This window comes from Dermochelys coriacea, chromosome 2 (genome assembly GCF_009764565.3).
Source record: "Dermochelys coriacea isolate rDerCor1 chromosome 2, rDerCor1.pri.v4, whole genome shotgun sequence".
Lineage (NCBI taxonomy): Eukaryota > Metazoa > Chordata > Testudines > Dermochelyidae > Dermochelys > Dermochelys coriacea.
Genome location: NC_050069.1, coordinates 39,815,096 through 39,830,218, shown reverse-complemented (window position 1 = coordinate 39,830,218; position 15,123 = coordinate 39,815,096). Strand labels below are relative to the sequence as shown.

Here is a 15,123-nt window from a genome sequence, read left to right as displayed (position 1 = left end):
ATGGTGCTTAACAACAACAACAGTAATCTTGCATTTGTATGCTCAGATCAGCAATTAGGTGCATAAGTAACTGTTTTGTGCATCTATGTGTTGGTTGGAATGTTCAAATATGGCAACTGGACATTTACCAAACTTGAACCTATAGGTTGTAGTGGTGCAGTAATCCATCACAGACAGACTTCCCCCACTATGGTCTTAAATATGAAAGAGCTTATATGAAAGAGAAAAGACGATATTTCCAAATTAACATCTATCTAGACACTAATACCATACTCAGCATCGTATATCTGAACGTCCACGGGCCACAAGCTAACTCTGTTCTACTGCTGCAAAACCCTTTTCCGTTTCTTCGTTGTTGGGTTGTTGTTTTTTGAGAAATAATATGTAGTTTTAAAACAAGTAAGAAAATAATTTCAGACCATTTTGTACAAAGATTAAATGAGAGAATTGATAGAAGTGAGATGAGACACCATAATGAAAAAGGTTTGATTTAGTGTTTGGGTTTTTATAAAAGATATTTTGACCATGCCTCAAATGTATGATTTAAGCCTCTCTTTTATTACTAGTTGAAATATCTTGTTTTCTATGGACTAAATGTACCTGTTCTGTGTTGCCAAGCAAGTTGGGAAAGAGGACACAGGGAGTCTCCTCTCCCTAAACAAGTAGCAAAGCTGGATCTTTCCTAGAAGGAGAACTAAGTTACTGAAGAGTGGATTGGATCAAGTGGGCATAGTCTGAGAGGAGCAGCCCAGAGCTTTCTAGAGCATGTGCTGTTCTGTCCACCCTAAGGAATGTGTCTTCTCCTTTTTTCTGGACCCAACAGTATCAGGCCCTATTTTTTTTTTACGCATCTGCCCAACTCTCTTCTGTTATTAGAGTATTGACATTTGAAAAGTTTATGCATAATCATACAACAGCAAAGCAAAGCATCACCTGTGCAGAAAGGGTGATAAAAGTTTCTCATTATATCCCTATCAGAGACATTGTAGGCTGCATGCATTAAATTAACATAAAGCAATCATAGAAGGTTTTAGATTAAAACAATATGTTAAAAGAATGTTCAGAAAATGTCAACCCTCTTTTAATAAAAAATATTAAGAATTATGCTTTACAATGAAAATACTTGGTCAGAGGAGCTGCTATTCTCAGTATATGTTAAGTGTTAATAATGTTTGCAAAAGGTGTAATGCTTAGTATAACATTAGTCTGGCAAAGTCTAAATGGAAATTCATACTAATGAATGGGTTGGCCAGTTACAGCATTGTTTTTGTGGATACAGACTAACACGGCTACCCCTCTGATACTTGACAGCATATTCTGTAGATCACTAAGAATGTAGATGAAATATCTTTCTCGTGACAAAGCTTGGAAAGAGAAGAGATTATGGCATAAAATGTACAGCATGGCAAAATTCTATTCTCAGGCCTATCAGTCTTCAACCTTGATATCCTGGTCTCCCCATATGTGTGGCATGCTCATAGCTGTTCATGCATGTAGAGAGAATATAATAATAATAATAATAATAATACTTTTCACTGCTATAGTGATTTCCAATAAAAGATCTCAAAGTGCTTTACTAATATTAACAAATATACCCTCATCTATGGAGGTGTTATTATGTAATGCTCTTTTCTTTACATATAATAAAGAAGGTCACTTAACCCAAGGTTATAATGAAACTACGAGGATCAGAACCCAGGTTTCCAGATTCCCATTCCCATTAAACGTATCTCTGCCCCTCCTCACCAAATCCACAGATACGCTTTATGAATCTGAGAGCAGAACCTTGTCCTAATTTTTGTAACCGCTTGTAAGCATTGTATTTCCCATCATACTCTTAAACAAAGTCCACATACAGAATACAGTCAGAACACACAGCCTTGCCTAATTACTTCTTGTTCTGATTTTTTTGTAAGAAGCAAAACTGGAATTTCCAACTTTCTCTTCTGGCTTTGCTGTTCTTACAGTTTCTCCCTCAGGATTGCCCAGCCCTTACTTTAGATCCTCTGTCTAGAGAACCACTCCCATCTCATATCTGGATGGGACCCTGGGCAACCTGCCTCAATAAGCCTGCAGAATGCATTTAATTCTTTCACAGCAGGCTCACCACCTGCTTACGTGGTAGAGTGTTTCAGGCAGACACTCCTTGTCTGTTGTACAATATTTCCTCTTACTCTAAGCATTCGCCACAACTTAATTCTAAGCACTAAGACATGTTTGAGGCAGTTAGTCTTGACTTAGGGGCATTATAATGACACTCTGACAACACTGCTTATTATCTCTTCATGGTAAAAAAAATGACTCCTTGACCACTCATGCTAAGTAAAATCAAAGTTGTGACCTTTAGTCAATGGTGTGATTATGAGACAGCACAGAGCACACCATCCCACAGGGAAAGCCTGTGCCTCAGGAACTTACATTCCCTCCCAGAGAAGACTGGTCCAGTTCATTAGCGAACAGTGCAGGATGCATCTACAGAATGGTGTAGCCTGCTCTCCACAACGTGTCCTACTCACTCCATGGGTCAGTGCAGAGGGGAACTGCAGCAATGGCCCCATTCTTTCCCTTATGAGGAACACTGAGGGAGCAGTTACTGCACTCACTCAAGCCCAGTAACTTGAATGGGGATGATCAAGGGACAGAATAAAGGGTACTCACTAGCTGGCCCTATATAAGTTACCTTTCCATAAATGCATTTGTCTACTTCCACCATTTTCATCCATGGTACCAGCAGAAGGGTGAGGATATATTCTTCTGCTGGGTCAAAAAGATCCTCATAAGGTGGCTCAATTTTCTGATAAATCTCATTTTTCTTATCCTGTTGCAGTCCAATATCCATGCTGGCAGAAGGAGCAATGTAAGTGGCATAAAGGAACTACAATAAAAGAGAAGACAACAGTTTTTTAACCACCATCCATTCTAATGGCCACAGTAAATAAGTTAGTTAAAGACGAGTGTGGTAGCAAACTGTTGTTTATTATCCTAGTTACTCTCTCGGTCACATCATCTTTCCCCTCCTTCCTCTATTCCCTCGAAGCTACTAAGTTTTCCAAAATATAGTTTCTGCCACAGCTCCCTGACTTCTTTACTCCTACATTTTCTGCTTATTAAAAGCTTCTTTGATGCCAAAATCATGCATAATGGTGATGGTAATGCTTACACAGAGACATTTTGCTGATCCTTAGTTACATTCAAGTAATCACAATAACAACAACAAATGCGAATCTTCATCTTTGAGTTACACACTGATATTACTCTACACACTGAACTGTAACAGGATGCACTGTTCTATAGCACAATAAACCATTTTGTGAAAGATGGTTCCTTCTTGCTTTTTAGAAACCAAGCCAATTTTAACCTAAAATTGAAAATTCGAAATACCAATAAGACCGCAGTCCTGCTTCGGGATTCACTCGCATGGACTTCTGTGCTTATGCAGACCCCTATTGATTTCACTGGGACTCGGCCACAGTGTAGGAGCCTACTTCAGCGTATCCCAATGGAGAGCTGGGGCCTAAAGCCTCACTGAAGCAAACATCTATGAGTCTATGATAAAAGTCATATAGTTTTAAACATTCTTGACTTTTGTTGTTATCAGCAGCTTATATCATTAAAGTTGTAAGAATATTCAAAGATATAATGCAGGGGTCTCAAAATCGCGGCCTGCAGGCCATCTGCGGCCCAAGACCTCCCCACTGAGGCTCAGGGAGGAGAGACGCATGCAGACACGGCGCCAGCAATCTCAATTACAGGCACCGCCCCCTGCAGCTCCAAATGGCTGGGGGAGAGGGAGAGCGATACCACCACTAGTGGCCAGGCAGAGTCAGTCATGGAGGTAGCATCATTAGTTGCCAGGCAGAGGCAGCCATAGAGGCAGCATCACTTTTTCCCCCACAATGAATACAAGTCAAAATACCGACACAACTATCTGATGCCCACCTTGCTGCAATCCTGAAGGTTTCAACTGCTCAGTCACGGAGGCCAAACATCAACAAACTGACAGAACTGAAGCGTTGCCAGGTGGCTGGCCACACTAAAAACTCTCTGGGAGGCGAAGAATTGTATAAAGTTGTATGACAGTTTTATTATTTCTAAGAAATTCAAAATAAAAATACAATATAAACATTTTCTTTTCTGAACACCATCTTCAGTGACATTATAGGCCCACTGGGAGGATTTGAGGACTGGCACTGGCACTAAGGCAAACTGAGTTTGAGACCCCTGATATAATGCAACCTATGGGACAGATTCTGAGCTGGGGTAAATCAACATGGCTCACTGACTTGAATGGGGCTACACTAATATACACCAGCTGAGAAAACAGCCTTCCCTGTTTTGTCTCACTCAGCTTAGACAGTGAAGTGAGGCTGGTCAGTTTTACTTTCTGGTTCTCATGCACTAATAAAATACTATTGTGTTTCAGTGTCTAGCACAGCAGAGGAATGTTTGAATAGTTAAAAAATAACTTCTCTTTTCTTTATTTAGCATATCAAGTTATGTCAAACTTCAACCATAAAAAAACCAAACCCAAAATGGTTACTAACCTTTCTATAACTGTTGTTCTTTGAGATGTGTTGCACATGTCCATTCCAATGTATATGTGCGTGCACCCCGAGCACAGCTGCATGAATTTTTTCCCCTCGTGGTATCCATTGGGTCAGCTCCAGTGGCCTTGGATACCTGCCAGCCCCGTGCCCCTTCAGTTTATTTTTATTGAGCGATTCCAATAAGAGATGGAGGATGGGTTTTTGAATGGACATGGGCAAGAGATCTTGAAGAACAACAGTTACAGAAAGATTAGTACCCATTTTTTCTTCTTTGAGTGCTTGCACATGTCCATTCCAATGTAAGTGACTCACAAGCAGTTGTGCAGGAGGTGGGCTCGGAGTTCAAGGACAGGCTGACTGCAAGACTGCACGGCCGAAGTTGGCATCGTCTCTAGTCTGCTGGGTGTTGGAATAATGTGTTGAGAATGTGTGCACTGACAACCAGGTTGTTGCTCTCCAGATGTCCAGAATAGGGACTTGCGCTAGGAAGGCAGCTGAGGAAGTATGGAATGAGCAATCAGATTAGCTGGAGGTAAAATGCCCATGAGTTCGTAGCATGTCCAGAAGCATGAAGTAATCCAGGATGAAATTGCCTGGGCAGAGATGAGGAGGCTCTTTGTTCTCTCTGCTATTGTGATGAACAACTGAGTTGATCTGTGGAACTGTTTGGTCCTTTGTATGTGGACAGCCAGAGCCTGTCTAAGATCTAAAGAGTGCAAGTGCTGCTCCTCTCTGTTCGCATAGGGTTTAGGGTAGAATACCAGCAGGAAGATTGCTTGACTGGAGTGGAATTGTGGCACCTACTTTGGGAGGAACAACAGGTGTGGATGCAGCTGAACCTTATCTTTGAAGAAAATCATATATGGGGGCTCCGATGTAAGGGCCTGGATCTCTGATACCCTTCTGGCTGAAGTGATGGCCACTAAGGAAGCCACTTTCCAGGAGAGGTGTAACAATGAGCACATTGCTAGCCGCTCAAATGGTGGGCCCATGAGCTTTGACAAGACAAGGTTTAGATCCCAGGGAGGAATGGGTTCTCTAACCTGGTGGGTATATCCTCTTCAAGTCTCGGAGAAAATGGATCACGATCTCGTGTGAAAAAACGGATTGGTTGTCGACCTTGGGATGGAAGGCTGAGATGGACACTAGGTGGATCTTGACTGAAGAGAAGGCCAGACCTTGTTGTTTCAGCAGCAGAAGGTACTCCAAAATGAGCTGCAGAGTGGACTACATAGGTGGAATTCCCCATTGGGAGGACCAGATGGAGAACCGCTTCCATTTTGCTAGATAGGTGGCCTTCTCTTCCCCAGTAGGACTCTCTACGGACCTGCTCCGAGCAAGCCTGCTCCTCAGGGGTCAGCCATGGAGCTTCCAGGCTGTCAGATTAAGGGAACTGAGTTGTGTGGAGCAGCTGACTGTGGTCTCAAGAGATCTGTGGTCTCGAGGTGTAGCAGAAGCAGTAGTGGAGTCTCCACTGAAAGGCCTAAGAGGGTGATGAACCAACGTTGCCTGGGCCACACTGGGACCATGAGAATGACCCACGCTCGGTCCTGCTTGATCTTCGTCAGAACCTTGTGACTCAGTGAGGTAGCTGGAAATGCAAAATACAGATGTTTTGTCCATGACAACAGGAATGTGTCTATGAGAGACCCTGGGCTCTGGCCTCACAGGGTATAGAACTGATGGCCTTTCCTGTTGTTGCAGGTAGCAAACAGGTCTATAAGAAGAGTCCCCCATCATTGGAAGATGTCCCTCATGATGTCCGGTCAGAGGGATCATTCATGGCTAGAGGAGAAAGACCTGCTGAGGTGATCTGCCAGCTGGTTTCTGTGTTCCCGGAAGACAGGATGATTCTAGACTGATTGAGTGAGCAATGCAGAGCTCCTGCAGCTGGATTATTTCCTGGCATGGGGGGAAGATTGTGCCCCTCCCTGTCTGTTTATGTAGAACATGGCCATCGTGTTGTCTGTGAGAACCAAAACAGTCTTTGTAATGTGGGGCAGGAACACCTGGCAGGCTAGGCGCCCCCAGAGCTTCCTGATATTGATATAAAGGGAAAGCTCTTCTTGATGGGGTTGTCAGGCATCCAGTTTTCGACCAGAATGCCCGGTCGAAAAGGGACCCTGGCAGCTCCAGTCAGCACTGCTGACTGGGCCATTAAAACTCTGATCAGTGGCACAGCAGGAGCCCGGGGCTAAGGCAGGCTCCCTACCTGCCCTGGCTCCGGGTGGCTCCCAGAAGCATCCGCCAGGTCCCTGTGGCCCCTAGGTGCATGGATAGCCAGGGAGGCTCCACGAACTGACCCCGCCCCAAGTGGTGGCTCCACAGGAACCATGACCAATGGGAGCTGTAGGGGGCGGTGCCTGTTGGCATGAAGGCAGCACACACCACCAGAGCCACCTGGCCACCCATGCACCTAGATGCCACAGGGACCCGGTGGCTGCTTCCTTGGAGCCGTGGTAAGTGCCACCTGGACACCGAATACCCCACTGCACCCCAACCCACGGGCCAAGCCCAGAGCCCCCTCTCACACCCCAAACGCCTCATCCCTGGCCCCACCCCAGAGCCCACACCCCCAGCCGGAGCCCTCACCCCTCTTTCCCCTCCCCCGCCCCTGCGTCCCAACCCTCTGCCCCCAGCCAGTCATTGAGGTATGGGAATACATGAACTCCCTTTTTTCTGAGTAAGGCTGCCACCACTGCCATGCATTTGGTGAAGATCTATGGAGCAGCCAACGGGAGGGACTGCAAACTGTAATGAACTTGTTCATAACAAATCTTAGGAATCATCTGTGGCCTCAGAAAAATCAATATGTGGAAGTGTGCATCCTTTAGCTTGAAAGCAGCATACCAATGCCCTGGATCCAGCAAGAGAATGATGAAAGCCAATGAGACCATGCAGAACTTTACATTCCTAAGATAGCAATTGAGACGATACAGGTCTAAGATTGATCTGAGACCACATTTAGCTTTTGGGATTAGGAAGTAATGGAATAGAACCCCTTTCCTCTTAGGTGGAACAGAAGCTCTTCCACAGCTCCCACATGACGGAAGGATTGGACTTCTTCCAACAGTTGCTCATGAGAAGGGTCCCTGAAGAGGGACAGGGAGGCTGGAAAGTTGGGTAGACAAAAATTGGATGGTATAATACACTTCTACCATGCTTAGAACCCAGCAATCTGAGGTAATGTGGACCCAGTAATGTGCACTGAGGAAGTGGAGGAGCTGGTTGGAAAACAAAGGGGTAGCTGGATCCGGTGTTGAGGGAATTGTAATGTCGACCTCAAGCATCTCATCAAAACGAGTGCTTTGAGATCCCTGAGTGTCTGGGCCCAGTCTGCACAGGGCCTGCTAAGGAGGATTGCAAAGGGGGCTTACATCTGAATCCCCTGCTCTTCCTCCTCTGTTGATCTTGCCTGACTGGTTGGGCAAAGTAGTGGCCAGTCTGTTGGGACCTATAGTGCCCTCTGGATACTGCCAGGATATACAGATCCAGAGATTTCAAGGTCACTTTAGAGTCCTTGAGGCCATGTAGTCTAGTATCCATTTGCTCCAAAAGGGGAGATCTTGGAGAGTTTGGTGAACCTCATGTGGAAACCCCAAGGACTGCAATCACAAGCTCCTGTGCATGGTTACAGCTGTGGCCATTGATCTGGCCACGGAATCAGCAGCATCCAGAGCCACTTAAAGGGAGGCCCATGCCACTGTCTTCCCCTCCTCGAGTAAGGATGAGATCTCTTGTCTAGAGTCCGGGGGAGCAATTCCCTAAATTTTAGCATGGACTCCCACATATTCAAATCATAGCAGCCTAGCAAGGCTTACTGTTTCACCATATGGAGCGGGAGGCTCCCCATGGAGTAGATCTACCAGCCAAACAGGTCCAATTTCTTTGAATCTTTCCCCTTGCATATGGATCCCACTTCACCTTGACGATCCCTTTCATTGGCAGCCGCCACAACCAGGGACCCCTGGGGGAGAGTGCGAGAAGAGGAACTCGTATCCTTTAACTGATACAAAGTATTTGCATTCTGTGCGCTTCGCTGTTGGAGGAGGGAGGCAGGGGTTTGCCACAGTGCCTTGACTGGATCCATAATGGCCTCACTGGGTGGTAGAGCCATTCTAGAAGGACTCACTGCTTACAAAATGTCTAACAGACTATGTGTTGTCTCCTTAACCACCTCTCCTGTATTCCCAAGTTCAAGGCTACCCTCTTTGACAAGTCCTGATATACTTTGTGGTCATCTTGCGGCAAAGACATCCCTGCTGCCACCACTGCCTTGTCTGGAGAGGAGGCTATAAGCAGCTGAGAAGCTTCCATCACTTCTTCAATCTCCACAGAGGCCTGCAGGACTTTTTCCTGAGACTCAGTGTCAGGTTCGGTACCGGAGTCTGGATGAGAGGTCTCGCTGCGCAGTACTGGGGGTGTCAGACTCTCCAAGGCCACTGAGTATGATTGCCTTGAGAAGCTGTCCTGAGGGGGGAGGATACCCCATGGGTTCCTAAACAGTCATTTCATGGGTGCCGGTCCCCATGGACCTGGCAGCTAAGTGTTCGGTGGCATCTCTCTACTTGGGGCAAGAATAAAAAAGGAATGGCCCGGGGAACAGCACGGGTGGCTGTGTCAGTGGGGGAGTTAGGACCCCACTTCTGTCTCCGATGACAATGCTGTTTCCTTCAGTGCCACTTATCAGTGTCACAGCGAAGATCATGTGGAGGCTGCCAAAGAGGGTTTTCCCTTAGAGGGCAGATACAGTACTGGTTGAAGTCCGAGCAACAGGTGTCTGCTGTTCAGTGGCACCGGTGGTGCCGAGACTTGAACCTCCAGGGACACCGGTACTGACAGGGAAAGTAGGTCCCCTGGCCGCCACAAATGGAGTGGACAATACTGCAGACTGGCTGGTACACTGCTTTCCCAGAGGAGTGGCTCCTGTGCTGGCGTCAGTGGAGCTTGCAGTGGTACTGGAGCTGAGGGCACCTAAGTTGAGGTACCAGGGAGGAAGAGTGGCCCGAAGGGGGTCTTGCTCTGTCTCGGTCCCCCTGCCTGCTTGTCTTCAGCACTGGAGATTGGCTGTTCTCCTGGTGCTTTCAATGTTACTTCTGAGGCACTGGAGAAGAAGATCAGTGCCGCAACTCCCAGCCGGTGGGAGGAATGCTCCATACCGAGGCTGAGGTGTTCAGGTGCTGAGTCTGAACATGACTCCGAGGCGAGTCTTCAGGCTGTCTCCATGAGAAGGACCTTTAGTCTCGCTTCATGGTCCTTTTTGGTGCAAAGTTTGAAGTCGACTTCATTTGCGGTGGCCAGGGGACCTACTTTCCCTATCAGTACCGGTGGCCCTGGAGATCAAGTCTCGGCACCACCAGTGCCACTGAGCAAATCTGGCAGCGGTCTTTCCTGTGAGATTCCCCTTAGCACTTGAGACTACTCAAGTGCGGGTCACTCAATGGCACTGACTTGCCTCAGGAAGTGGAGGTCTTGAAGCTAGACGACCGAGGCATGCCCCAGCACCAGGATGCAGACGACCCGACTAACTAAGTGCGGAGGTGTTCAAACTTATCTATTAAAAAAACTAACTACCAACTACAATAACTATTTACACTAAAAAGTAGGAAAAATCATTAGGAGAAAATTGCCTGAGCAATGAGGAGTTCCAGCAACCATTATGGGCAGTAAGCAGGAACTGTAGGGGTGTGGAGTTGGCAGGGCCCTTTATACTGGTGCTATGCGGGTGCAGCACCAGAGGACACTGGAGCTGATACCAGTGGGTATACCACTAGGGCAGTGGTTCTCAAACTTTTGTACTGTTGGGCTCTTTCTAAATTAAAGTATTTTAAATTAAATTTTTTTTTAATATTTAAAACTATTATAAATGCTGGAAGTGAAGCAGGGATTGGGGTGGAGACTGACAGCTTGTGATCCCCCCATGTGATAACCTCGCGACCCAGATAAAGGTTCCCATGTGAAAGGGTGAGACTAAGAAACTAACAAATCCATAGGTAAAGCTAAGCTGAGGAACTCAACCAAATGTATCAGATCAATGCACACCCCTGGCTAATTATAAAATAAACTGAAATTTTGCAGATACAGCACTAATTAGAGTCACAGTGATGTCAAACCTTGGAAGTTACTTAAAACTAATAAAGTTACAATTACATCATATTTTAATCTGATCCAACACATTTCACATGTAAAAAAAGCCAAGATAGAAAAAGAACAGTCCAGTCATATAAAGATGTGATATCTATAAAAATAACCATTTCATAAAGGGGTTAGCCATTTTATTCAAGTCAAATCAGACAGCAATAGGATTAAGTTGGTCCACTCATAAAACCATACATGGGAGCTCTGAATTAGCTAAGACCGAAGACTGCAGTGTATTACATTTAACCTGGTCATTTAAATAGCTAACCCTCTTGTAATGTGGCTTTTTAAAAAACAAAATACATTTTTTTTGATGGAACTGTTCTCTCTCTCTAAATAGAATTTTTTATATACAAAATGTTTTCATTCAAATGGCTTTCTGTTTGTTTTGGTTTAGAAATTGGAAAAGTAGGAAAAACTAATTTATAATTGCCTTGATAGACAATGTCATAAATTATTAACAGGCTTTGAACTCACTACCTTTGCAACATCAGGGCCTGATGCAGCAGCTGCTCCACATGTGGAACTGCTAGTGACACCACTTCCATTTCACATGAGGAGATGCTATGGAATGAGCTCCTACATAAAGCAGATGTTGTATCCACTAGGCTATATATAGTTATTACTTACTAGACATGGGAATTTACAGGTGTTAAATGAGCTTTAGGAGGGCTCTGATTTTCCCTAACTAAGAGTATGTCTACATGGTACATGAAGGCCAGGCTCTGACTCAGGCTAGAGCCCAAGCCCTAGATCCATCCACCCACAGGTCAGTCTGAGTCAGGTCAGCAAGCACTCGGGACCTGGCTCCTGGGACCACACTACGAGATGGGTCAGAGCCTGAATACCACCGTGACTTGGGTCCAAGCCCTCTCATTTTGCAATGTGGATGGATGCACTCGCAGAACGGAGTCAGAAGGTCTGTGTAGAGCAGTATGGATGTGTTAGCATGACTGTGAGACCAGGATCCAGCAATTGTAAACCCAGATTTACAATTCAGTGTGGACACTCAGGTTTACAGTGCAGCATAGACATATACCCTAAGGACCAGATCCTCAGCTGCTCTAAACTGATGTAATTCTGTTGACTTCAAGGGAGATATATAGATTTCTGACATCTGAGGAGCTGGCACACAACCTACCTTTGTATCAAGATTTTTATACTATGTCCATCATTGTAATATCTGAGCCTCCAAGTAGAAATATAGGGCCAGAGTGTGATTAAGTGCTTGTGCTGATGCATGATGGGAGAGGTGACAAGGAACCTTCCACCACCTTGTGTTCCCAATACAGGGGTCAGTCACAACTGCACACCTTGCCCTGGCCTGAATGTAAGGAGTGAATGGGACATTATTATTGCAAATTGTGCTGGTCATCACAAACAAGTGGAGGAGAAGCGGTGCCCACGGCTTTCTCCTTCTGCACTGTCAAACGGAGCCAGTCAGTTTCAGAGGGAAGAACACATTACATGTTCCTAAAGGGTGTATCCAGGAGCACCCGCAGGGTGGAAAACATTTTCGGTGCTCATCTCCACTCTTTGAGCGGCCAAGACCAAAAAAAGCGAGCTGCTCAGCAGTTTGGCTCCTCCTGGAATCTGGTGTCCAGGGTGACTGCCCTGCTCAACTACCGTGGTGTATCAGAGGCCCTGTTTCCGCTCCATGCAAGGGAACTATAAGAAGTACTGTTCTTCCAGATTTTCACTGGGGCTGTGAAACTCCTGAATGTCCCCTAAGCAAGCCTGTGCACTAAGGAATTCATCGAGCATTATATTGTGTATTACAAGAGACTTGGTTTAAATTAAATGAACACAAGGCTGTAAAATTCAAATAAAGATCTTTGCATATGTAAAATCTCAGGCCCATCAGACTTAATTTATTCTTATTTACACAAAGAATTTTCCTACCTTCCAGCTATATATTTTTCTATAAAAGTATTAAAGTTAGTGATGGGTCCAAACCAAAACCGGGATCTGGAGTCTGATCAGAATTTGCATCTTGAAGTTATTTATAATGGACCAAATGTAAATATACCAAACTTCTGGGAAAGTCAGATTATGATTCAGGTCTGGATTATGAACTCGCAAATTTGGGAGTGTTCAGATCTGGGGTTTTGGTTAAACTCATCCCTAAATGTAAAGATTTTCAGTATGTAATCTCAGAATGCTTAGGTTTATGCAAAAACACAAAGAATGCTTAGTATTGTTCCCCAACAAGTCCATGATAATAATAACTCTTCATCTAAATTGGCTCTAGTATTAAAATACTGTATTTCCAATAATGGTATTAAATTTGTCTAACCCTAAATACTATTTTTCATAGCAGATTGCAACTTTTGTTTCTTTATTATTTTTCTTTTCCAATTCATTTTACACTCCAGCATGTGTGTTTATAGTGAAATAACCCATACGTTCCTGGATTATTACTGTCACTCATCTTTTTTCTAGTGCATCACATTTCATCCTCACTTGAGTTTCTTTTATTATACACACTTATATATTAAGGAAATGCCAGGGCATATCATAAAGCTTAGATAAAACACTGACCAGGAAAATACAGTGATCAAAGTTTCTTCTTACTTCTAACTGTGTTATGTACAGAAAATTGTATGAAACTCTTGATCTCTCTGAGTAGTAAATAGTAAAATATATGACAATGTGCTATTAGAAAGCTGATTGACATTAGGAGTAGCTGGAATAACTATCTCATTGTTTCAAAGGTGAGTGCAGAATTCGGGAAGGCATCTTTTCCAGAAGCAGGCCCTTTTGATTGGATACAGCTTGACTCTCATCTGTGTTCCAATGAAAACAAGAATAATTTGTGTGCAGCCTTAAAAGGCAAACTTGAGAATGATACCAAATGTTTCAGCACATGTGTTGATTTGTTATATTTCATTTCAGCTGTGATGCTAATGGAACAGTTTCACATATTTCGTTCTGATGTATTTACTTTAATGGTCATGTGTATGTAGCTTTCTGTGATTGCCTAGTAACGCTGATTGTATGATGTTTTGCTGTCACCACCAGGCCAGGGATGGAAATAAGATAAGACAAGACTAAAAGCTTGCTTTTCAGTCATGTAGCATTTTACTCCAGGGCAAAGTAAGTATAAAACATGACCAAATCAGAATGGCAGTATTTCATATCTACTTTGCATTGGTGCAAATGACTGCACAAGGTGCAACGCAATGGAGACTCGGGCCCAAAGGCTAAAAATTTCAAAAGAAAATTTGGCTCCTAAATCCATATTAAGACACCTAAATAAAAATTGCCTGATTTTTCAAAGATCCTATGTACCTGCAGCTCCTTTTAATATATATGTGTTCTGCGGGCACTCAAGGCAGGCCATTCACATATTTAAGTGCCTAAATATGAATTTAGACGTCAAACGTTAGGAACCTAGCTTTGACATTTTTGTCTTAAGACAGAGACTGACACATACAATTTATAATGTGTCCTCCTGAATTTTAGGAAAAAGAGAAAAGCTCAACATTGTGACTGCTTTGAGTGTTTGTTATCCCTGAGTTATTGTGGTGTTTCCCTTATTGCCCATGCGTAAGAACGCTTAGATCAGGACACACAGAAGAATGAAGACGCAGAACTGAGGTGGAATTAAAGAAGCAGGCTGCAACTTTATTAACTTTGAACATGCTGCCCACACTCTGCTCTCACCCCTTCAGACTATCAGGCATTAATTGGCTCTAGTATGAGATTAACCAGCCTTAAGCATTAACATCCCAATGAGCGAGGATTGACTCCTTTAGTCTAGCCCTCCCTAACTGAAGACAGGATTCAGTCCTGCTACTCTCCCACTCTGAAGGAGAGTGAGGGTACAGACAAAGGGTGTTTTATTCTTCATGCACCTTAAAACATTCCTAATCACACAGGCTATTGAGGCCCAGGACGAAGTCCCTCAGGCTTCTGTGGACATTGAGGGAGTGACTCAGCCAGTTATAGCTTCCGCATCTTCCTCCACAGACAAGGTGGTGGGGGCAGCAGGGGTGACTCCACCACAGGAACTCCTGGGTCCCAGACTTTGGTTTAGCCCAGAAGCTGGCCTCTGAAACCTCTCATGTGTACTGGACATTGGACACATGTATTGACAATAAATTACTCTGTTTTATTATCCCTTACTAATGTCTATTGTTTGTTTTAATTGTGATCTCTTTTCCTTAATTTCCTACATTACCAGGTCTTTAGGATGCTGCAAATACAGGAAAAAATCCTCCGTAGCCCCGCCAAAGCAAGCCCAGAAACCAAGCTGTGACAACTGCAACTAAAGGGTAGGGGTAGCCAACACAGCACCTGTGGGTCTAAGATGGCTCTAAGAGGGCCATAAGTGATGGGGGAGGAGAGGGTCTCTGTCTCCAGTGAACCTGCCAATGGGAGACTGAAGTAGGTTGAGACTCTCCAGCTCCCCATGGACACACATGGACTCCACGTG

The 15,123-nt window shown here is 44.5% G+C and overlaps 1 protein-coding gene across 3 annotated transcripts in view; it reads right to left on the bottom strand.

Moving 5' to 3' along the window:
* RGS22 (regulator of G protein signaling 22) overlaps positions 1–15,123 on the bottom strand; it is a 114,756-nt gene that overhangs the window by 30,212 nt on the left and 69,421 nt on the right. For all 3 annotated transcript variants that reach the window (XR_006278697.1, XR_006278698.1, XM_043507533.1), the window contains exon 16: positions 2,681–2,875. Coding sequence is in view for 1 of the 3 variants with exons in the window: in XM_043507533.1 (XP_043363468.1) it covers positions 2,681–2,875 (195 nt within the window). In the remaining 2 variants the exon portion in view is untranslated. The remainder of the gene's footprint in view (positions 1–2,680; positions 2,876–15,123) is intronic.